The following is a 26,088-nucleotide window of genomic DNA, read 5'->3' as shown; positions in this document are numbered from 1 at the left end:
ATGATTTCCCAGCGCGTTTGGGTGGGAGATGTTCAGTGCATACTGAATTGACAGTTGTGAAAAATAGAAAATCAAAGCTCTCTCCCTAATGAACACACTAAAGAAAAAAATTGAGGAAGTGAGGAACTTCCGTGAAAAAAAGAAAAGACAAAGTGAACGTGATATTAAAAATAAAGTTACTATATACAAAGTGTCATTTCCCACCATACTACTGAATGACTAATCAGAATTAAGCAACCCTTAAGTAACATCGCAAGATTAAAATTAAATCATTAAATTGGACATGTTTTTTGTTTTAAAAAAGCAATAAAGTGGAAAGCTAGTAATACATTTAACATAGAAAAATGCATAATAATTCTACTTGAATAATCAAGAGTTTATAAACAAAATTAGAAATTATTGGGTGCTACGTACTCCAATCATGTCTCATTTTATAGACTAAAACACCTATTTTCAAATAGGTATTCAGATTCCATGAAGTCTCAAGATATAGCTACTGATTTGTCTTAGATATAACAGTTTTGTGTATTTCACATATTTCATTATCAATATCAGTTGATAACTTCAACTATCACCATAATAGCTAACTTCAGGTATCATTATCAACATTAGTTCAATGTTTCTGAATGTAGGCAAAGTTAATTTAAATAACTTAAAATTATCTTGGCTAAAAGAAAATGGAAAATTAAGAATTAACTACCTTATAGAATTCTACCCCTGAAGCCTGTATAATTTTATTAGCCAATGTCACTCAATAAATTTAATTTAAAAAATTAACCAACTTTGAAAGGGCTGAGGCATGAAGCTGAAACCAGAATTGGTTCAAAATCTGCATATGAAACATTAGATATATTCTTGCAAGTTTTCTAGTCTTCCCTCCTCCACATCCAACCTCCAGTTTTGTTCTCTGAAGAAATGCAACTAGAGAAGCTCAATATTGAGGACACCCAGGGTTTGAAAACAGTAGCAGTAGCAGTTAAGGGCTCCTTAACTGGAATCCTCCCTTCCAATTGGGCTTTTGGGACACTTGCAATTAGTTAAGCAACTCTTGAGTGTTTTTCTGGAGAAACAGAAAAAACTCAATGACACTGACATATTTGCCTCCCCTGGGAAAAAAGTCAGCTAACAACCAATCTCCCCAAAGAAAACTCTCCATCAACAAGCCCTAACTAATGCAAATAATGCTCTCAATTGGTAGTTTTTCAATATGAACAGACAGCCACAGTGGCTCAAGGAAAGGGAAAGCAAAAATAAATGGGGATAAAAGAGTGCATGGGTATGCACTTACAGCAAATATTCTCATATACGCCAAACTCTTTTCCACCTCATTTATTACTAGTGTTTATTATTTGCACGTGCTGTTTCCTTTGATTAAAACATTTGCTTCCTCCTCCAGTATGGCTGATGGCTCATCCTTGGGAGCTCTTAAATAAAGTTAACTTATAAGAGAGACTTTTCTACCATCTTATGTGGTTTCTCTCTCTCTACCCTATGTACATAACACACATTAAAATTATGTATTTCTCCTGGCTGGTGTAGCTCAGTGGATTGAGCACGGGCCTGCAAACCACACAATCGCGGTTCGATTCCCAGTCAGGGCACATGCCTGGGTTGCAGGCCAGTTCCCAGCAGGGAACTCGCGAGAGGCAACCATACATTGATATTTCTCTCCTTCTCTCCTTTCCTTCCCCTCTAAAGATAAATAAATAAAATTTTAAAAAATTATGTATTTCTTTGGGGTTTTTAAAAATGTTTTAATTTTTTAATTTAAATTATTTTATTGTTGTTCAATTACAGTTGCCTATATATTCTCCTCCCCCCTCCCCCCTCCCCCCTTGGGGTTTTTAATTATTCATGATCTCTCTCTAGAGCAAAAGCTAAGTGCTTAGACTTTTATCTGCTTTATTCACTGCTACGTGATCCTGACAACTTGTATATAGTAAGTACTAAAAAATGTTGAATGTCTCAATGAATGAATGCAAATGCAGCTATATGGTATTTCCTGGAGATGACTTTTATATGCCTTCAAATTATTTTTAATATTTTTCCTATTCTTTTTTCCAGTCTTTGCACAGCAGCCTATAAAGCCCTTTATAAATCTCTTAGTCTTGGTTTTCTCAATATCTTTATTATCAATACATGGAGAAAAAATTACTTTTGAAGGAACTTTTGAAAAGTTACTGCATCGTTCTAAGTGAATCTTTCAAGCCCCTGACCTATTTGGAAAGTTAAAACCCAGAACTCTAGAAGAATGGACTAGTAGGCAAGATCCCCTAAATACTTCATATACCTTTGCAAGATTTATAATTCATCTTCTCACTTAATAGTGTTTTTAAGGAGGTATGGCTTGCTAATTTATCATTTAGTTCATGACATGAAAAAACTAACTATCGGAATATAGGAGCAAAAATATTGAAGATTATAAAAAAAATAATGTAGCCCTGGCTGGTGTAGCTCAGTGGATTGAGCTCAGGCTGCGAAGCAAAGACTTGCTGGTTGGATTCCCAGTCAGGGCACATGCCTGGGTTGCAGGCCAGGTCCCCAGTGGGGGCCATGTGAGAGGCAACCACACATTGATGTTACTTTCCCTCTCTTTCCGTTTCTAAATAAATAAATAAAATCTTTTAAAAAATAAGGTAAAGCGAAGAAATAAAGAAATTGCTTTAAAAAATTCTGTAAAGCTAAACCTAATATATATAAACTTCCCAGTAGTAAGTTATTAATTTCTTGATTTTAATTTTCTCTTTTTTGTATAAGAGGCAAAAATATCATTGCCATGAAGGGAGAACCTGAAAAAAGAAAAGTTGCAGAAAGAGCTAGTTTAAAGGAGAGATTGGGAATTTGGTTTTGGACATGTTAAGTCTGAGATGCATGGAGATGTCAGTTAGATAACTCAATATACAAATAGAGTTTGAGAGAGGGGTCAGGATTATAGATGTATATCTGGACATAAATGGTGTTTAAAGCTATGTAGGCATACTTAATGGTGTATATGGTACTTAATATCATCAGAGTGAATGAGATTACTAAAGGTAAATGGAAGTTGAAAAGAGACTATGAGTAAAGTGGATAAAATCCTCAAACATTGCTTTTTCTTATTCTAGAAAGAATTTTTAGAATTATTTCTGTTAACATTTCTTTAACATTAGACTACTATTAAGGTGACGAGAATTTATAAAATTAAAAAGATTATTTGTGGGAATATTGGTGTTTGACAAATTTTGGGGAGGTGGGTTAGAAACAATGTAGCCAATTTAGTAAATACTGTTCCAAAACAATACAGTGTGAAATCTAATAAAAAAAGGAATAACTCTTTTTTATTCCCTAAATCTCATTTCTTTTTTACTCTTTCAATCTCACTCTTCAAGAAATCCTCACGTCCCAACATCAGAACTCAAAGATTTTTCGCTGGCAATTGTTTGGGTAAGTAAAAAAGGAAAGTGAAATGCTAATTCAAATGGTTCTCCAAAGCCTTTTAGAACTGGAGAGAGGCGGCATTGAATTTTTTCCCACCCATTTTTCACTGCTTTCCATACATTAGCACTGAATCACACACACACACACACACACACACACACACACACACACACGCAAACAACTTATCTTCCACACCCCTGACAGGGACATTTTCAAATCTGAGCATGCCACTATTATGCTTAAATTTCTCCAATGTCATCTCAATGTCATCTCTCATAGAAAGAAAACAAAGGCTAATTTTTTTACTAGTCTCGTTCATTTTTTAAACATGAAAGAAATAATGCTTTATGAATTTATACTTGGATATTTCTTCATTCAAGTTGTTTTGCTTGCTTTACTTTATTTCTTGAAAAATTTTCCATGTCCTTGTAATCCTGATTAGTGTTGCATAATATGGACATACTTATACCTATCTACAAAGAAAATCCAATACTTTAATAACTAAAAAAAACAAAACAAAACAAAAGAAATTGGTTTAAATACTCATGAACAGGGAAATGGTCACTTCCACACCACGGTCCTAAACTGACAAGCATGACACAAAACCTTTCATGCTCTGGCCTGCAACCTCTCTGACATCACTGCCTATTATTCTCCCCTCTGTTTTCTACATTCCACGTCTTTTCCTCAAATGCACCAAACATTTATTTATTTATTCACCACTGATTACGTAGAGGCCAACAGCACCATGGCACTGAATGAATTTCTACCTGTCCAACTTCATCTCTTATAATTTCTCACCCATGCTTTAACCCTTAAAAAAACTGAGCATTGGGTTCCTGAAAGGAGGCCACTTTCTCACATTTCCCATGTCATTGAACATGAAGTGTTCTTGAACAGGCATCTATCACTTATTCAAATCCAACTGAACTTCCAAGTCCCTGATCACATACTACACCGGGAATGAAGTTATACTTGGATTCTCCTCCATGTAAAAGTAGATGCTGCCATCTCTGATTCCACTACACTTTGTCTTCTCAGAATTTGGCTTGTGCCTCACATATAGTCAATAAGAGCTCCAAATCATTACCATGACTCTCTACCAGGTGCCTAGCCCCCTACCAGGTATACCAAGTACTCGCACACATTATATCATAACACCACACCATCCTACAAACTCAAAGAGCTTTATTATTCAGCTCCAGGTTGCCAACTAAGAGGTGTAAAGGGTGGGAGAAGGTTTAGATACTCTAAGCCCACTACCAACATGCAACAATATCTTTTGAATAAATACTTGAATAATTAATATACTCCTCAGAATGACTATTTGATTTTGTAGAAAGTTAAATGTTCACCTTTCACTTTTTACATATATGCAATAAACCATTTGAATTGATAGATAAAAGTCATCCCACAAAAACTCCAGGTTCAGATGTCTTTACCTGTGAATTCTATGAAACATCTGTGGAAGGAATAATACTGATTCTACCTGGACCTTTGCAGAGAATTGCAAAGGAGGAAACATTCTCTAAGTCACTCTGTGAGGTCAACATTACTCTAATGCCAAAACCAGACAAAAACACTATAAGAAAACTACAAAACAACATCCCCATAAATACAGATACAAACAGATATACACAAAATTTTGGCAAATTGTATGTAACAATATAATACATATATATATATGGCCAAATAGAGTTTCATCTAAGAATTCGAAGTTGGTATAACATTCTAAATTAATTAATGCAATTTACCATACTAATAAACTAACAAAAGAAAACCCATTATGATCATCTCAATAAATGCAGAGAAGACATTCGACACAATTTAACAGCTATTCCTCATAAAAACTCAGCAAACTAGGAATGGAGGCGAACACTGGCAGCCTGATAAACCCCACAGGAAACATCAGACTTAATGTTGAAAGACAGAATGCTTTCCCACTAAGATCAGGAACAAGACAAGGATATCTGCTATACCACCTTTATTCCACAATGTACTACATAGATGTTTTAGCTGGTGAAATAAGGCAAGGAAAAGAAGTGTTGTTCATAATGAAAAAAAGTAAAACTATCTTTAATGTCAGAAAACATGATCACCTTTGTAGAAATCCATTAGAATCTTTTTAAAAGCTACTAAAATTAATAAATAAACTTAACAAGGCTGCAGAATATAAAATCAATTGTATTTTTATATACTGGTGATAATTATAAAATAAAAAATTTAAAGCAATGCCATTTACAATAACATCAAGAAATAGGGAAAAGTGTGAAAACCCTGAAAACCACAAAATGCTGTTGGGAGGAAATAAAGAAGACCTAAATGAAGAGATATACCCCATTTGTATGTGGGGAGAATCTGCATCATTACGCAGCCAGTTAACTGGGTCCGGCCCAAACTCAACAGAAGGGGTAACAAAGTGGCGAGCACCAGGGGATGGAGATCCCTGGGTCATCTTAGCAGTTGGCCTACCACAGTCCCCAGTATTATTGATGTATCTGTACATTATTTTTTAAGATTTTATTTTATTTATTTTTAGAGGGAAAGGGAGAGAGAAAGAGAATTAGAGAAATATCAATGTGTGGTTGCCTCTCACTCGGCCCCAACTGGGGACCTGGTGAGCAACCGAGGGAATCGAACCAGCGACCCCTTGCTGCTTCGCAGGCTGGCACGCAATCCACTGTGCCACACCAGCCAAGGCAGTACATTATTTTCGTCGAACACCCTTGTAATTCTTCTAAAGGGACTTTGGAGACAGACTGCATGGTTTAAATCCTCGGTCTTCTAATTAATGTGTGATCTTGTCAATCTTTTAGCTTTCCTGAACTTCAATTTTGTTGTCTATAAAGTGGAGATAAAGTTAATGTGAGGTTATAATAACTACATATCTGGAAAGCAGTTATATATTTGACATATAATAAGCAACTGTATACATACATCCGTAACACCATATAGCCCTGGCTGGTGTGGCTCAGGGGACAAGCACCAACCTGCAAACCAAAGGGTGGTTGACTCCCACTCAGGGCACATGCCTGGGTTGTGGGCCAGGTCCCCAGTAGGGGGAGCATGAGAGGCAACCCCACACTGATGTTTCTCTTTCCCTCTCTTTCTTTTCTCCCTCTCTTCCCCTCTAAAAATAAATAAATAAAGTCCTTAAAAAAAAGATTGTAAGTATTAAACTTATTATTCCTCAAAGTTAAGTGCTTATTAAAACACATCCTTCTTTGAGTTAACTGTTTAGTGATGCCTATTAACAAACAAAGCACAATTTTAATCAAGGTGTGTACAAAGATATTTACTCAATTGCATGTATTTAGTCAACCTTAGGTACTGAGAGAAAAGTATCTTCTTATTCCCATTTGTAATTAAAATGTAACACGCAAACATGGGTAATGACTGGGATGGTCATAATCCTGTTTTACCTGGTCCTAGTCTGTGCCTATTGTCTAGACATAACTGTTGATGGTGCTCTTTCACACTCTTAAAAGTATCCTAGATGACACAAGAAACTAAGGTCACCCAAGCATGGCGTGTCATAATCCTAGATTGAAGTGCAAACATCTAGACAAACACATCTGAGCAAGAAATCAATAAGCTACTGACCAAGCAAAAGGAAACTGAAAAAGGAAGAAGGGTGATGGAAATGGGTAAGAATGACAAAGCCAGAGAGGTAAAAAAAAAACAAATACCTCAAAATGTCCAAATACCAGAATTAATTCATCCACAATCTGAATTCAAGATTCCTCTGTGGCCTATAAACCTAGCATATTCTTAAAAGCTTAGTAATAGTTCATAAAAAATTTAACTGGCATTTCCTTAAGGATTAAAAAAAACATAAATCAATACCAAATAAATGTTAATGTACCACATTTAATTTCCCTTTCCTCTGTTTTAATATACAATCATGAAGCCAGTATATAATTCTGATAAATACATCTTGAAAAAATAAAAAAACTTGTTTAAATCTACACATGACAGGCCAAATTTTAGCAAGAAACTATTTTTATAGATATTTTTAATATCCCACCTGAATACATTAGTTGACTTTGGAAATTCTAATCCCTTTAAAGTCCAGCAGCATCAAAGCAAATAGTCATGATCTCTTAAGAGGATAAATAGGCTCATTTTAATTAAAAGACTAAATTTGGATTTGGTATACAATTTTTGGTTCTGTATTCTGAGATGTAGTTATAGGTCCTATGTATTTTATTAATAAGAAACTGAAAGGGAAATAAAACTATGGCAGAATATCCTATGAATAGAGGAATTCTTAAAGATCTGTATCTTCAATTTTCAAGGATTTAGTCTCATAGAAGGAATGAATTTCTGGCATATGCTTCAACCTGGATGAACCTTGAAAACACTAGACAGAGTAAAAGAAGCCAGTCCCAAAAGCCTACATATTGCAGAATGCCATTCATACAAAAAGTCTGGATTAGGCAAGACTATAGAAACAAAAAATAGATTAGTGATTGCCTAAAATTGGAACCTAGATGGGGAAGACAAAGGAAATGAGGACAACTTTCTCTGGAAATGATGAAAATGTTCTAAAATTAATTATGGTGACGGTCGCACAGCTCTGTGAACACACTAAACACCAGCGAAGTATACTCTTAAACCTGGGTCACATCCATGCTCTGTGAATTATGTCTCAATAAAGAGGTTACCAAAAAGAATTTTAGGTTATAATGCTTACCTGAAATATTCACTATTATATATTAATGTCATAAAGATAAAAAACATGATTCCCACCCAAACAGGAGATAAAGCCAGAAATGTGTCCACTTGTGTGTTCACAGTAATGGCTCGGCTTTGACACAAGGACACTTTATGTCACTAAATTCCTACTGATTTTCTGACTGTAAATGGATTTTTAAAATATTTTTGCACAAAATAAATTTAGAAATTGACTTGACTTTAAATTTGTGGTGGATATTTCCTGAATTCATGGGGAAATATACATAATTTTAAAGTAATCTATCAAATTGTACATTTTTATTCCTAAATAGCTGTTAATTTAGTTTCTCAGTGAAAGGGTAATCTGCAAGTTTTATAGCAAGTGTAACTTTTTAAGTGCATATATTAAGTCCTATTTTATCTTCTTAAATTCTGTTTCTAGATTTTCAAGTACAAAAATATGAATCACTTTTGACATAGTTATATATTGTCACTTCCATTATTTTTTAAAAAGTTATTATCAAGCTGATTTAGGTAAACACTAATAATCATCAAATAATCCTAATAAATCTAGTCTGTAGACTTATAAGCAATCAGTACGTTATTACTACTGATAATCACAAAAAATGAAAGGTCAGCTTCATTATTCTACTATGAATGCTTACTTATTTCATATGGCCATATTTCCAGAAATGTGGCCTCATTATAGCACTAACTCTGGCATTCCGAGCTAAGATGTCAGTTAGTCGATACACCATAGAGAAGTATCCATTCACCACTTTAGAAAGCGACATGAAACTGCTCTTTGGTATAGCAAAATGTTAAGATCCAATAAAGCTAAGAGAGTAGCATGATCAAGATGATGAAATAGAAGATACCAACTTTCATTTCCTGACAAAAAAACAATTAGGCTACCATCCACAAACAAAAAGAGCCCGGGGAAGGTTCAGGGGTGCAAGTAAGCACCTACAGCAACATAATCAAGCAAAAAGGGGACAATAATTACACAGAAGGGTGCGCTGGGAAAGCTTGGTGGAAACGTCTAGAGACAACTAAGAACAAAGAAAAAGGCAGGAACCACAAGACAGGTACCATCGTGGTCCTCAGCGGTCTGCTCTGCAGAGGACTCTGGCATTCTGTGCCCCGGAGGGCCTCAACAGCCCTCACAACAGGTGCAAACTCCCCATCTACAGCTTCCTCAGGGGAGGACCCCATGGTGTGAGGAGGCACAGGCCCCAGCAGCCTGCTCCGCAGAGAATAGTGGCTGCTTTCACACTGAGGTAACCAACAGCCATCCCTTCTGCAGACCTGGGAAAGAAGACGCTGCTGTGCTCACTCCAACAGGATCTGCTGTTGTACTTCCCAGGGAGCTGCCAGCACTTTCCAACCCTGGGCACACCTGACTCCTGAGCCACAGTAGTTCCGCTGGCTCCCTCACTCCAAATGCCTGTCCAGGGCCGCTGTGTATACACCCAAGCTCCACACTCTAGCCCTGGGCCCGCTGCACTCGTGCCCAAAAATCAGACCCAACACCACTGTAGAATAGCCAGCACCCTGGACCCAGGGGCTGCTGTTGCTGTGTGCATGGCCATGCTTCGACTCTGTCTTCACGGACACGGCACACACCTGCACTTCACATATCATTATCACTGCAGGATAACCAGCCATACCCTAGAGTTGCTCTCACACTGCAGGCAACGGCCCTCCAGTCCCTGGCTCCAACACCGCTCCACAGGTACCTGCAAGCTGAACCTGGCACCAAGAGGCATCTCCTCCACCACGTCATCTCCCCTGGGAGAAGAGACCAGGTGGTCCCCAGCAGCCTTTGCTTCTGTGGCAGACGACTGCAGCCTGGGTTACTGAGGATCCCTACAATCTTCCAGTGCTAATCTCAGCCGATAAAGCTGCATGAGACTATCCTGCTGGTAATTTTGAGTTTCTTCAAAAATTTAAAAATAAAACTACCACCCTGGCTGGTGTGGCTCAGTGGACTGACTACCAGCCTGTGAGCCCAGGGGTGGCCAGTTCGATTCCCAGTTGGGGCACATGGCTGGGTTCTGGGCTGCGTCCCCGGCTGGGGACATGCTAGAGGCAATTGATGTATCTCTCACACATTCATACTTCTCTCCCTCTCTTTCTCTCTCCATTCCCCTCTATCCAAAAATAAATAAATAACATCTTTGAAAAGAAATAAAAATAACAAAATAAAAATAAAACTACCATACGATTTACCAATCCTACTTATGGGTAATATATCTGAAGGAAGTGAAGTCAGTAAATTAGTCCCCTGAAGAGACAGCTCTTCACTTCCAAGTTCACTGAAGTACTATTCACTACAGCCAAGATAAGAAAACAACCTAAGTGTCCATCAACAGGTGAACAAATAAAGAAAATGAGGTGTACTTATGACCCAGTGGTTTTCCTTTGGGGTGTTTATACAAAAAAAACAAAAACACTAATTGGAAAGAATTATTCTTTCCAACACAAATTGGAAAGAATATATGCACCCCTGTGTTCATTGTAGCACTACTTACAATAGCCAAGCTATAAAAGCAATGCAAGTGTCCATCAATAGACAAGTGGATAAAAAAAGTTAATACATATACAACGGAATATTATTTGGCCATCAAAAAGAATGAAATCCTACCATTTACTACAACATGAATAGACCTAGAGGGCAATATATTAAGTGAAATAAGTCAGCCAGAGAAAGACAGATACCATATGATTTCACTCATATATAGAATCTAAATAACAAAATAAATGAACAAATAAAACAGTAATAGACTCATGGATACAGAAAACAGATTGAGGAGGTAGGGAGCTGGGTGACAAAGGTGAAGGGATTAAGAACTCCAAATTGGTAGTAGCAAATAGTCCTGGGGATGGAAAGTACAGCAAAGGGAATATAGTTAATAATATTATAACAACTATGTTCAGGGGGGTACTAGAAATATCCAGGGCATCACTTTGTAAAGTATATGACTGTCCAACCACTATGCTGCACACCTGAACCTAATACAAAATAATACTGACTGTAAAATATAACTGAACAATAAAATTTAAATAAAACTATATTTGTGGTAGGCTATTTCTAAAAAATAATGAAAATGTGAAATATATATATATATATATATATATATATATATATATATATACACACAATAAAAATATACCAAATTTTTTGGACTGTAAGATGCACCAGACCACAATACACACCTAGGTTTTAGAGGAGAAAAATAAGAAAAAATTTTGAGGCTGGTGTAGCTCAGTGGATTGAGCACGGGCCTGCGAACTAGAGGATCGCGGTTCGATTCCCAGTCAGGGCACATGCCTGGGTTGCAGGCTGGTTCCCTGCAGGCCAACTCCCAGCAGGGGCCACACAAAAGGCAACCATACATTGATGTTCCTCTCCTTCCCCTCTAAAGATAAATAAATAAATAAAATCTTTTTTAAAAATTAAAAAAAAAAGAAAAAAATTTTGAATAAAAAAATGTGGTAAAATACTTAACAACATAAGTAACATAGGCCCCCACCCCTACCCCACAGCAAGCCGGGTGAGCTACATTCAAACTACAAGACACACCCCCTTTTCCTCCTAAATTTGGAGGGGAAATGCATCTTATAATCTGAAAAATACGGTATTATGCACTCATTATAAGAAAAAAGTCTTATCATTTGCAACACCGTGGATGAAGCAGGAGAGCAGTATGCTAAGTAAAATACACCAGAGAAAGTCAAGTACTGTACAATCTCACTTACATGCAAAGTCTTAAAAAGAAATTGAACTCATAGAAACTGAGATTAGAATGGCAGCATTGGGGCTTGGGGAAAACGGGGACGTATTAGTCGAAGGGCACAAACTGTTAGTGAGAGAATGAATAAATTCCGAGGATCCAATGTGCAGTACAACTACAGTCACTATAACCAATAATGCTGTATGGATACTTGATCTTTGCTTCAAGTAAACAGATGGTAAGAGTTCTCACACACCCCTCAAAAATAAAAAACAAGGTAACTATGAGGTGATGGATGTGTTAGTTAACTTCATTATGGTAATCAGCTCACCATGTACATACATATCAAATTATCACTTTGTATACTTTATGTGTATACAATTTTGTCAATTATACCTCAATTACTTAAAAAAATAATTTGATAAAATCAGCTTGCATAACACCATATTTTATATATACTTATGTATAAAAACAAAGTATATACAAATTAAAATATATGTATATATAAAATTTAAATATGCTCTTTGGTGTTAATTCAATATTTGTGGCATCATCCAAAACACCAAATTTTTTTATTTTCTTTCTGTGTAGTCACATGGTCCTACAGAGCACAGTTTGTTTTACATTTGTATTGGTAAAATAAAACAATGAAATATCATTTGCTAAGTGGAGATAACATTTTGAGCTTTTACACTTTTTTCCAAAAGTAACTATTATTACCTGAATAATAGAACTACAGTTCCAAATGGCTTTCTGCTTAAAACATTTAAACCCCAAGGACAAAATTAGGCCTAGTAGAGATAAACATCCATCAATTTTTCTATGGAATTCTCCATAAACACATTATACACTCCATCTAGTGAGCTGGCATTTCACGCAAACACAGATCACAATCTTCCCTCTAAATGGTGGAGTCATACCTCTAAATATATTAACAAGTGAGTTACATGAAACAATTTTCAACACTAATGTAAAATCACCTATGGAATTCTCAATTATTTTTACTAAAAGTAGCAGTATGATTTAAACATATATTCTATTTTACAAATCAAAAATTTATAAGGGAGAATCAAGCACTGGTAAACTCCACCCTTCCCACAAAAAGCCCCTAAATATTAGAGATGATAACTATTTCCTTTGGATGACTCACTCTCTGGCCCTAATAATTCAAAATTATTTGTAGACTTTTAAGTAAGCTAACATTTACTTTGAAACTTCAAAAACAATTCAAAAAGGCATTCTACACTGCCCCAAAGAGGCATTTTTTAACCTCCATTAACCAACATAAAATGATACAAGATATGAACTCTTTAAAGTACTGGCCTGCCCTGGCCAGTGTGGCTCAGTGGATTGAGCACCAGCCTGGGAACCCAGAGGTCACTGGTTCAGTTCCCAATCACTGCACATGCCTGGGTTGCAGGCCAGGTCCCCAGGTGCATGCAAGAAGCAATCTCATATAGTGATATTTCTCACCCTCTCTGTCTCCCTTCCTTCCCCTCTCTATAAAAATAAATCAATCGCCCTGGCTGGTATAGCTCAGTGGACTGAGCGCGGGCCTGCGACTCAGGCGATCGCAGTTCGATTCTCAGTCAGGGCACATGCCTGGGTTGCAGGCCAGTTCCCTGCAGGCCAAATCCCAGCAAGGCAACCATACATTGATGTTTCTCTCCCTCTCTCCTTCCCTTCCCCTCTAAAGATAAATAAATTTTAAAAAATCTTAAAAAAAAAATAAAAATAAATCAATCAATCTTTAATAATAATAATAAAAGTACTCTCTTATTGAGTCCTGAGATCATTTCTAGTGCTAGTCTGACAATTAGGAGACAAGTTTACAAAGTGAATTTTTATGTTCAAATCTCAGACATCAAAAAAGCACTGAAAGCCCTTACCGAAGCAAAGAGCTCTGCAGAGGATCAAAAACAATCTGGGCCAATTCAGAGTAACAAGCCAGCCAGCCAAATGTAGCCAGTGCAGAGAAACAGTGGCTAACTGCCCAGATGTATTTCACTACTCCAATACTTACAAATGTGCACTCTTGGTATAACTTCTGTCACCTGATGCAAAAGTTAAAAACCCAATGCAGATACAATAATAAAAATGTGAAGCATCAAAAGCCCACTGGGTATTACCTTTGGGGGGAGGTAGGGCCTTATAAATATAAATACAGAAGCCAATGTAAATATCTGTGATCATTTTGTTAACCATATATAATAGACATTTTCCTTTAGTAATTTCATTGAGGCTAATGATATCCATATATATTTTTGACACAAAGGTTTCTATATTTGTACAATTTCTAGTATATTTTTAACTCCTCAGATATATTTGGGAATCGTTCCAGACCACAAGACTCTGAGGAATTGCAGAATTTATCAGACTGACATGTCAACACGTATGAATATAGAATTCTACAATTTTGTTTCTATTCAGCAAGCGTATCATAAATAAAATTTCCTGGTTTATATGTCAGGAAGATGAAGGCAATTAAGTAAGTGTAACTGTAAAAAAAATAAATAAACTCAGAAACTTTAACTCTACAACTCTGTTAAGAGAAATTATTTTTTTAAAGCTTAACTTACTCAAGATTCTGAGTCTAAAAATTCTAATCCCACATACTCCATGCTCCTTCCACAGAGTTCAGTGCTGAGTCATGAGCATGTCATAGATGAAGTGTATGTTAAATAATGCCTTGCAAACTAAAAGAAAGACTCAAGACGAGGAAGCCTATTCCATTTAGCTAAGATGGAACAATGTTTCCATTCTGCTTATTGCTGTTTGTTATTACTTATTTTCATTTTTTAAATACTAATAAGAGGTCAAAAGCCAAACTTATCTTAAAATGATTTAAGCATACTTCTAACCAGTCATAACTAGAGCATAGAAACAAAGACAGTATATACAATATAGAGAAAAACCAGAATTTGAGTCCTGTTGTTTCACCTATTAGCTAAGTCATCTTGAGTAACTTCAGTACTTTAAATTAGTTTTCTCATTTCTTACATGGGAAAAATCATAACAATATCTACTTCACAGACTTTTTGGAGAGTAAGGACTAAAATATATCTGAATGCAGTTTTGTAAATCTTGAAGGAAATACATGCATTCATTGGATTCTTGAGAAATAATGTTTGAAACACAAGCTATTCAACATATAATATAATGAAGCTGCTTTTTTATACCTCTTAATTAAAATATTCTTAATTAAATAAACATTCATCTAAGTAAACTGTGCAACTACAGACAGAAAATATTCTCCTTTTTACTATCTGGAGGTAGGAATAATTAATATATTTTATAACCAAGAGTCAGGACATTATTATTTTTAAAATATATTTTTCTCATACTTTTTAAGATCTTGCATTTAGTATGCATTTTGTTATATTAACAAAAAAACATATACATGCTTCCAATTAAACCTTATGAACAGACCTTAGTAGGAGGTAAGATATTTATTAACTGTCTACCTCAACCAAATCTCTTTTCTCATTTGAGGCAAACACAATAATAGTGTTGTAAGATATTCTTTCTCAGGGATGTATAATAAATTACCATTTGCTTTCTCTATACTCATTACATAAATGAAGCATTTGATAGAACCAAGTATCGTTACAGTATTAAGCATAACAATCAAAGGTAAAACACTTGCAACAAGCCATACCTAGTAATGAGGACCGCATTATCATGGTGGGCGATCCCATTTTCTTGAATGATGTTTCCATCGCTTTGCTGGGAGAGAATGGATTTCTGCCATTTACAGAAGCTATCGAGGGACTTGTCTGCATGGTGGTTTATCTCCAAGTTTGGCTGCAATACAACATGCATACCAGAAATGTTCCAAACAAATTACTAAGGTCAGTTGTTAAAACTTTTGAAGACTAAAGTGCCACTATAATTAGAAGCAGTGGTTTCTAGGAATAATCTCTTGCCAATTTTTATCTCTGTAATATCTGACCTGGAGCTAATTTAGTATGTTATTGAACAAATATTCTTTTCAGCTCCAGCTTTAATAATCATGTGAATATATGTGATTATCAGCGTACAAAACCAACCACTATTAGAAAGTCTGTCATGGAAATGCTCACTTTTATACTGAAGTATACAGCTAACATACATATATAACTTTAATGTGCCGTAAGAGGTATATTCTCATAAACTATCTCAAATTTGCTTAAATTATTAATGCTTACTGCTGAAAAATATATTCAAACCATAACTTCCTAAGAGAAGTAATGGTAAACTATATCCTTATATAATGCATAATTCTGTAGCCCATCTTTTAAGATTTTAGATATATAAAGTCACTCATCCTTACCTGATCATCTGTAAGAACAATTAAGCGGGCCACTATAATATTCACAACGTTTCCTAGACTGGAATCACGGTAAAGTTTGGCAACCTGACCTCCAGAAAATAAGAAAAGACACAAAGTCAGACAAAAATCATAGGGTGATTCATTTTTTTATGTGGCTAAGTACTTTTTCATGAATTTAATCACTGCATATACAAAAATGTGTTTTGCATCCCCTGTCACTTAGAACAATGCCCTCAAGATGCCTCGGTAAAAGGTTTTTTATACAAGTCTACCTCAAGAAATAGTTTCTCCTGAGATGAACTACGTACAACATAGTAATTAAGAGGTTGAGTTGATGTTTTAAGCTAAAAGAAAATTCCTTAAACAAGATTTCACATGACCGATTCAGAAAGTCTTATTATCTGAAAATAAAAAATAAAATCACCTTTAAATTTATTTTCTCTGGAACTGAAACACTGGTAGATCAAGTCTTCCTCATTTTAGATGAGGAAATTCTTAAAATCATTGTTTCCCAGTAAAAATCCACCACCTTCATCAAAAACCACAACTGCTGTTACAATATTATACAGAGGGATCAAACTTACAATATTCATCACACTCAGAATGTAATGCTCAATGTCTTTGCGGCCGTGATAGCCCACCATCATTTTGTCGGCCACCACCAACGTCTCCACGAAGCGCTCGGAGCTCACGGACCTCCTCTGCCTGTGCGGGCTGTGCGGGCTGTGCGGGCCACCGACCGGCAGTGCGGATGGAAAAGCAGACGTGTCATTCAGCCACCAGGGTTTGCCGCTGCCACCGAGGTCTACAGTGGGGGGCGGGGAACAAAGAACCGGGTCGATAGCTTCATTAAGTACATTGATTTATTTACAGGTCTGTCACTGAGACGTGCGTCTCATAAATTCTCTAACACACTGAGAGTTTTCTAACCAAGGGGAGGAAACGAGGAAATGCAGTAGTGAGAAAATTAAAATCCTTAATATTTTTCAAAAGAATTACATTATCTGAAAATATTAAACATTCAACTGCTAATGAAAACATAATAAATTGAATGAATTATTCAGTAAAAAAGATTTTCAAATAATGATTCCATATTATTTCAGTAATTTATAATACTTTTCAATTTAGAATAGGTGTTTTAAAAAATGATTCAAATATGTTTAAAAAGCAACAAGAGCATTAACTTTCTAAACAGCTTATGACAGTTCTGAAGAACAACATTAATGGTACAAAAATCTATTCCTAAGATGAGCATTTATTTTTAAAGTAAAATGCTTTTTAAAAAAATATTTATTGTTAGAGAGTGGGGAGTGAAGGAGAAAGAGGGAGAGAAACATTGATCAGTTGCCTCTTGAACGTGCCCTGACTAGGGACCAAACCCACAACTTTTCGCTTTGCAGGATGACACCCAAACAACTAAGCACCTGTCACTCCTTATTAAACTCTCCTATTCAGAGCAATTCTACTGCTCTGGAGATCTCAGTTCTAAAAAGCTGAGAATTACCTTTTTCACTTAATTCTGTCTACAGCTATTTATACTAACTACCCAGAGTATCCCTTTTCCAAATCCTAGAGGTAAAGGGCATCAGAATGATTCCAGCATAATTCAGTTTCAACTGCATTTCAGTGTGGATTGTAGTGTATTCTTGGCTTTCCAGACATTTGGTTCTTCAGTACACAGGAAGCCATTTCATGCTGTGGCATTTGTGAATACTTGTCTCATTTATATTCCTCTTCACTTATCAAACGTGAGCAGGTACAGACCCTCTGCATACCTCACTTATGGCTGCCTTCCATTGAACAGAAAGTCTTTCGAGCTTCCACTTACTGAAAAATTTAGTGAGGAAATACTAAATTAATTTACATACTTGACAGAAAGTGGCACTTTCTCTATTTCTCTAACTTCTTTAGCCTGTCCCTTTAAAGGATTACTTTGGGAGAAGTTATAAATGTTAAAAAATAAGATAAGCCCTGGCTGGTGTAGCTCAGTGGATTGAGCGTGGGCCTGCAAACCAAAGGATCGCAGTTCGATTCCCAGTCAGGGTACATGCTGGGGTTGCAAGCCAATTCCCAGCAGGGGACGCATGAGAAGCAACCATACATTGATATTTCTCTCCCTTGCTCCTTCCCTTCCCCTCTAAAGATAAATACACAAAATCTTTAAAAAAATAAGATGAATAATGACCATGAGAAATATCAGTGACCTACTTTTGAAACTCATATAAGTTAGTGTCTTATTCATAAATGTTAAGAGAAGCAGAGGCACACAGCTTCTTGTTTCAGTAGTATATCCCAAAGACAGCCTGTAGGTATTGCCCTACGTCCAATTGTGACAGACAAACTTTTAAGGTGGCCCCCAGGACCTCTGCTTCCTAATGTGATCACCTCTGTGTGGTCTCCTTCCTCCTTTGGCCTGGGTGGGACCTGGGACTTGCTTCTAACCAATAAAATACAGCAAACATGATCAGATGTACGTGATTACATGCATACGAGTACTGTACATAATTATGTTACATGACATTGTAGCATTTCTCTTACTAGAGTCTTTCCCTTGCTGGCTTAGAGGAAGCAATCAATCATGTTGGTGAATCATACATGTCCATAAGGAACGGACAGTGGCCTCTGGCAGACCACCAGTCAAAAAGCGAAAGCTTTCAGTCCTACAACAGCAAGGAAATGAACCCTGCCAAGAACAATGGAAGAAGAGAGATCTTCCCCAGTCGAGATTCCAGACGAGAACACAGCCCTAGTTGAAACTGAGTAAATACCCAGTCCATGCACAGGCTCCTGGATGACAGAAACTGTGATGTAATAGAGGTGCACTGCTTAAGCCATGGAATTAGTGGTAATATTGTTATGAAACAACCAATCCTTTCTACAATAAAGAACTCCAATTTCTCCTGCTCACTCTTCTGTGATCCGCAAACCACTATATATTCAAATCATGCTTAGTCTTCCATTCCGCTAAGTGAACAGCTTAAATATCTAAATATAAGATTTACTTTCCTTTAATTTGGTCATTTTCACTTCTCTGAGTCATTCGATTTCTCCTTATTCAATATTTTTACTTACAATGCTGTGAAAAGAACACACATCACCAGGCCAAATAAACACTTAGCAAAGTGTTTATACTTGATAGCATTCAGTATAAAGTAACTGTTGTTATCAGCATTACCATTTTAAACTTTTTAGCTTTTTAATTGTTAGTTTTCTTAGCTATCACTGCATCAGACATATGTATATATAATGTCTTTTTTGATGGGTATTCATAAATTAAAATAGTTCTTAACCAGGTGTTTCCCAAGTTTACTGAACACAAAACACTTTTTCCCCAATAATATCTAGTGACATTCCCACAGAACTTAGGGAACTACAATTATATTCCCATCCCTGGGGAGCCAGTGAAGTGTCGGGAGGTATACGACACAGCCGGACAGCAAGACAGCAAGACAAAGCTGGAGATTGGAAGAGCAGTTAGGAAGTCCTGACAGTGGTCTAGGCAAGAGATAAGGAGGGTCCAAACCAAACCGACTGGTGCCAGGACGGTAGAAATGGCTCGTGAATGGAACAGAGTAACAGAAAGGCCCATTTAGGAAACAGTCTCAGTAATCCTGAGGGAGAAATTGTAGAAGAAAGTGTTGCCCCAAAAGGGCAGGAATGTATAATGGCAGCAAAAGTGGAATTGGAGAACCGTTTGACTCATGCCTACACCATTGAAAACCAAGAATCTGCCTGAGCAAGGCCAGTTAATGAGATAGGCACTTCAAAAGAGGATAGTTGGACTATTTAAAAACATCATATCACAATAACCAACTCAATATTTAAATCTTCATTTTTTAAGAATTTGTATATAGTTCTACTTGTAGCAAAACTTTTGTTAAATACGAGATAGAATAAACTACTTCCACAATGCTTAGATTCAGTACTCAATACAAAGACCTTTCTTATCATTATTATTTATTTGAAATTTTACTTCATGTCCTAAGTGGATTCACTGTAAGTGGCCTTTTTCTAGTACCAATTATTCTTGACCAAGAAGGACTACCCATAGGTAAAAGCCTCAGACATGACTCAAAAAGAAAAAATGCAGAATAAGAACAGTCACTGGAGAAAAGCACTTTAAAGAACACTTACACTTGAAGTGGAAGAAAAGGAGCCCATGAAAGACACTGAGAAGAAACAAAAAGTGATGCATTCACTGATCTCAAGGCAATTCACTCCATTTTTTACAACTACCTGTGGAACCCAGCCCACCTTTCATGAAAGTTACTTATTGGTGAATGCTTCTTTGTATCAAAGTGAAATCTGCCTCTGAAATACTCTGTCCCTAGTTTCAGCTACTATACCTACATAGAACAAATCTAATATTTAAAATTATTTTATATATACATACATATTATATATCATAGCTCTTTAAATGCTAGAAAAACCCATCCCAATAATGACAGCTACAATTTAACTGAGTGACTAATGTGTGCTGAGAGGAGCACCCAGAGAGGTGGGGTGATTTTTCCAAAGCCACACCAAAGCCCATGTTCTTTCTACCATGCTGGGCCATGCCCTCTATTTCCCTAAGTTTTCTGATCTTCAAACTGGACAGCCTCCTAACTCCCTACCTCTAGTCTTGCTCTCCCTTCATTCAGTCTCCAGAGGGCTGCCAGAGAAATCTTTCTAGAACCCCCATCTGATCATGTGATTCCCACTGCATGAAACTTTTCAATGGGTTTCCAGCACACTCAGGATAAACAAGCTCCTTATGTGGTTTGCAAGGCCTTTGTGATTTGGTCCCTTCTTATTCCCATTTCATCTCCCACGGCCCCTCTGAATCTCACCCCTACTTCTCCAACCCACATTCTAACATCCAGTTATATGAACTATCAATTCCTGGAACATGACATTCTCTCTTAGGTTGAGAACCTTTGTAAATGCTATTCCCCTGCTCCCTCGGCCTTTGCCCAGCTATTCTCTCTTAGCCTTTAGCCCTCTGCCTAGAAGTCACTTCCTCCATGAAGGCTTCTTTGACCACTAAGTGCAGGCTCGTTGCCCCTTTTATGCATTTCTATAGCACCCTAACTAACACTGTCTTTGAATACTACCTTTAAACTCTTCAAGTCTTATGATGCAAATGTCTGGATACCTGTCACTAATATAAAAATATCAGGCTAAGCAAACAGCGCCAAGTAGTATGGAGGAACGCCTAGGCGTGAGAGTAACAACTATTACCTGGATAAAATGAGGGAGGTTTCTTTCCCTTTCAAAGAAAAAAAAAAATCACATGTTATACAGATATATTTCAAAGACTTGCAACACTGACCTAAAACTATTAAGTGATCTTTTTGACGAGGACTCTGGACATGATCATTTTAACTACTTAAATTCTTATTTACTTTTATTATCAACCCTACCGTGCATGCCGGAGGAAAGAAAGTGGCAATAAGCAAATACGCTTTCTGAAAACTGCACTCACTCACCCGAGACCCCACAATGGGAATGATCATAGAGATGCCGCTGCTGAAGGGTTGACTTTTTGTAAATAACATGGGGGTGGCCATTTTCATAACTAAAATGTTTGGAATCCTCTGTGGTATTCTTTAATGGTTCAATAAAATATTCTTCATCTTCTGTAGCAATAACACCATGCTAAAAGAAAAAGAAACAAAGGATTGGCCAAGAAGAAAAGAATCATTTGAATATTATCATTATCGAAAGGCAAAAATAAATAATTACCTCTCCAAAAAGGTTAAAATACACGTTAATAAAATATGTATTAAACCTTCTGTATTCAGCAAAACACTACATAAATTTTTCTTTTCCTTGAAAAGGATGTTTAAATACCTCAACATGCTATGCCCAGTACCAAGCATGACAGGCACATCATTTCCTCTAATCTTCCTAACAACTCTTTCAGGCAGTAGAAACCTCGATCAGGGGTGTCCAACCTTTTGGCAGCTCTGCGCTACATTGGAAAAAGAGTGGTCTTGGCCACACGTTAAACACATTATAACACATAATCACAAAAAAGTCTCATAATGTTTTAAGTGAGTGTAGGATTGTGTGCTGAGCCACATTCCCAGCCACCCTGGGCTGCATGCAGCCTGGGGGCCGCAGGTTGGACACCCCTGTAGGTGTACACTAAGAAGAATTTCCTTTCCACATTGTGCACACTTAACTGCTTCCTCTGTGTGTAGGTTTGGTTTTGTAACTGAATTTCAGCCAATAGAAAATGGATAGTGTTGTCTATCTCCTTCAGGCCCAGCCCCTGAAAACCTCCCAGTAGAATTCTCTACTCTCTCTGAAAAAACACCTAACGAAGGTGAAAACCCAAAGTAAAAGAATCTGGGTCCCTGAACGACCTCAAGGAAAGCTACTCAACATAGCTGCTAATATAAGGGAGAAATAAACTTTGATTGTGATAACTGACATTTTAATGTTTATGTTACACCAATCAGTATGTCCTTAATTAGCCCTGGCTGGTGTGGCTCAGTGAATTAAGTGCCAGCCTGTGAACCAAATGGTCGCAGGTTCCGTTCCCAGTCAGGGATCATGCCTGGGTTGCAGGCCAGGTCCCCAGAGGGGGGCACACAAGAGGCAACTACACACTGATGTTTCCCTCCCTCTTTCTCCCTCCCTTTCCCTCTGTCTAAAAATAAATATATAAAATCTTTTTTAAAAATGTCCTTAATTACTATACCTGCTGCATAGATCCCTATTCTTGCTGATGAAGTAATGTGCTCANGCCCTGGCTGGTGTGGCTCAGTGAATTAAGTGCCAGCCTGTGAACCAAATGGTCGCAGGTTCCGTTCCCAGTCAGGGATCATGCCTGGGTTGCAGGCCAGGTCCCCAGAGGGGGGCACACAAGAGGCAACTACACACTGATGTTTCCCTCCCTCTTTCTCCCTCCCTTTCCCTCTGTCTAAAAATAAATATATAAAATCTTTTTTTAAAATGTCCTTAATTACTATACCTGCTGCATAGATCCCTATTCTTGCTGATGAAGTAACGTGCTCAGAGGTGAAGAACTTGCTCAGTACTATGCAAAAGTAAGTGAAGGAGCTGGGATTCACACAAAACTCTGCTCTTATTCACAGTATCCATTGCCTTACACCTATTTATTTAGCCAAGTCCTACTCAGCTCAGTCTTATTTCCTCTTTAAATCTTTCTCTAGCCCAACTGGAGTAGCTTCACATGCCCTGAGCTCCAACAGAGCTTATTATTTATTTTTTATTAATTTATTTTAATTCATTCCACACTGCATTGCAACATCTCAACTCTTGAAGCTATATTTAAATTTTGTATAACTTCTCCACTGCATGTTTTTTATTCCCAAGTATACTAGTTGCTTTCTTAAGGCAAAGGTTCTGTTTTATAATTCTTTGTATCAGTTACAGCCATTGAAACTGTCCTGTATGTACTATGTACACCATGCTGAGTAAAAGAAATGAGATATGCCCTGACTGGCATGGCTCAGTGGGTTGGGTGTCACTCCGCAGAGTGAAAGGTCACCGGTTCGATTCCAGTCAGGGCACATGTCTGGGTTGTGGGTCAGGTCCCTGGTTGGGGGTGTGCAGAGGCAACCAATCAGTGTTTCTCTCACACATCGATGGATGTTTCTTTCTCTCTCTCTTTCTCCCTCCCTTCCTCTCTCTCTAAAAATAAGTAAATAAAAGCTTTAAAAAAGAAAGAAATGAGGTAGTAAACGTTATCTGCATCAGAAATAAGAACTTCCATCCTTGTCTACTCCTGTTTTCCTAAGTGCGGCACACGTGAGAACCACTCCTAATCCGACTAATTTGCCCTGGAGCGCTGGGTAAAACACAAACGCTCCGGGTCTATTTCCTCGGCTGGAAAAATGAAAGGGTTGGTCTAAATTAGTGGTTTGAAAACAGCACTCTGGGGAGCCCTAAGGGTTCCAGGGAAGTGCCCTTAGGGGACTGCCCCAGACAACAAAGAGAGACCTACAGGGCTTGGATTCCTGGGCTTAAGAATCAGCTGTGCCTTTATTAATCTATATATTAAGTTTCCACATAACACTGCATTTGAGAAAAGGGTTTTTGCTGCTTTAAAAAGAAAAAAAGCTGAAAGCCTCTGGTCCAGATAATCTCTAAGGTCCCTTTGAATCAAAACCTCTGTGATTCTGTTTAGGGAAATTGATGTTGTATATCACACAGGGAAAGAAAGATGAGGCACAATCAGAACTGCTCTAACTCACAGATGAAGTTGGCAGCTACCTACATGAAATGAACTGATTGCAAAAAAAAGTCCTTAGTCATTTTGTAATATTTCCACCATTGTTTGCTTCACTCTTAAGATACTAATCTCTAAATTAAATGCAAATACTGACAGGAACATCATAACCTGTCATTAAAAGCTCTAACACTGGAGCATGAATTACTTTACTCAGAAGGTTCACAATGGGATAGTAAACTGAAATCTGCTCCTTCAGGGAAGAGGGTATGTATAAGAAGTGTAGGCAGGAGAGGCACCAAAGTCATGCCATGCTGGACCATGGGCAAGTCACTCAAGACACAAAAATCAGCTTGCTGGGAAAAACAGAGTCACAAGCCTTGTCTAACTAAACACAAACTCTAATTTTGAGAACAGACTCTGGCCTTTAGATGTTAGGTATTCTGTAAGATGTTCACACACATTATCTCATGTAGTCTCAATAGTTCTTTGAAGTAAGTGTCACTATCAGCTCTTCTTAGCTAATGAGAAACTAAGGTTGAGCAAAGCTGAGTAACAGACTCACTTGATTAACTTTGGAGCCTGGACTCTGAGCTACGATACTGTAACTCCCTTATCCTCTGAGGGCTGTTTCTGACTTTATTCATTCATTCATTCATTAAGTAGGCTTTGAATGCTTATCACATAGCAGGTACTGGTTTAAAGGGTAGGGGTACAATAACTAACAGAACAAAGTTCTGGCTCTATCATGGAGCTTATATTCTGATGGGAGGAGCTAGGAGAAAGCAATTCATGCAATAGATAAATAAATGACCAATCAGGCAGTGATCAATGTTAAGATGAAAAATAAAACAGTGTAAGAGAATAAAGAGTAATTCTTGAGAAATAGCAAGAAACTACTGTGGCTACAGGGAGGGAAGGGGAAGCAATTATGAAATCAGAAAGGGGCTGGGGCCAGAGGACGGAGGAGCTGAGTTAAGAGGGGCTACCAGCAATCTGTGCATGCCTAGCGAGAGCCCTGCTCTCACTGGCCTCAGGCCCCCTTCACCTCTGCACTGTCAGCCTCAGGACCACCAGAATTAATCCCATCACGCCCCCTTTCCCTGCAATCCCAGTCCTTTCAAGAAGACCAAGACCCTGGATTCTCTTCCCCATATGATTACAGACATCATGTTTTCTGATCCTATCTGCTACGGCCCCCTTTCACCATTAGAAACACTTCTACCATGACCTCTCAAACTCAAGGTCAGTTGTCAACAAAATTTCTTATACCCTCAGCCTGACCTGTGACTGTTCACTTCATCTGGCTCCAACAAAAACCTGAATTTCCTTCAGTGACACTCTTCCCGGTAATCCTCTAGAATGGTGGGTGCTTTCTCTTCTACAGGCAAGTAGGATTGTACTTGCAAGTAGGGCATATGTCCTCGTGACTCACTGCCAGTTTCAATCGATTCTCCCTCTCCCTCTCCTCCAAAAAAACCCAAACCAACAAACAAAACCCACCAGCTTTGAATCTCAAGCCATCACCTTCTCCCTCTTCTAGGTGCAGTTATTTACTGACCCAGGGTCGCTTTCCTCATCCCTGAAATACTCCAGCTTCTGGGTCACTGTCACTCTCTGCAGTTTCAATCTTGAAATAATTATTGACTCCAATGTCTTCTTACATCATTGGTCCTTAAAATTTTTGCGTGTGTGTGAATGCACAAGTGCCCTGAATCCCTTGGGAAGTCTAGGAATGAAGCCTAGGAATCACTTTTCAG

General features: G+C 37.5%; 1 protein-coding gene across 1 annotated transcript in view; it reads right to left on the bottom strand.

Annotated features, from left to right (window-relative positions):
- Positions 1-26,088, bottom strand: part of ADAMTS6 (ADAM metallopeptidase with thrombospondin type 1 motif 6) — a 250,909-nt gene that overhangs the window by 208,579 nt on the left and 16,242 nt on the right. The window contains exons 4-7 of the mRNA XM_037062866.1: positions 21,615-21,783; positions 16,728-16,948; positions 16,144-16,227; positions 15,490-15,635 (exon numbers count right to left, since the gene is read on the bottom strand). Coding sequence (XP_036918761.1) covers positions 15,490-15,635; positions 16,144-16,227; positions 16,728-16,948; positions 21,615-21,783 — 620 coding nt within the window. The remainder of the gene's footprint in view (positions 1-15,489; positions 15,636-16,143; positions 16,228-16,727; positions 16,949-21,614; positions 21,784-26,088) is intronic.

Source organism: Sturnira hondurensis, unplaced genomic scaffold (genome assembly GCF_014824575.4).
Source record: "Sturnira hondurensis isolate 20B ecotype Veracruz unplaced genomic scaffold, ASM1482457v3 Scaffold0014384, whole genome shotgun sequence".
In the NCBI taxonomy this organism is placed as follows: Eukaryota; Metazoa; Chordata; class Mammalia; order Chiroptera; family Phyllostomidae; genus Sturnira; species Sturnira hondurensis.
The sequence above is the reverse complement of the archived record's forward strand: the minus strand, read 5'-3'. Positions and strand labels throughout refer to the sequence as shown.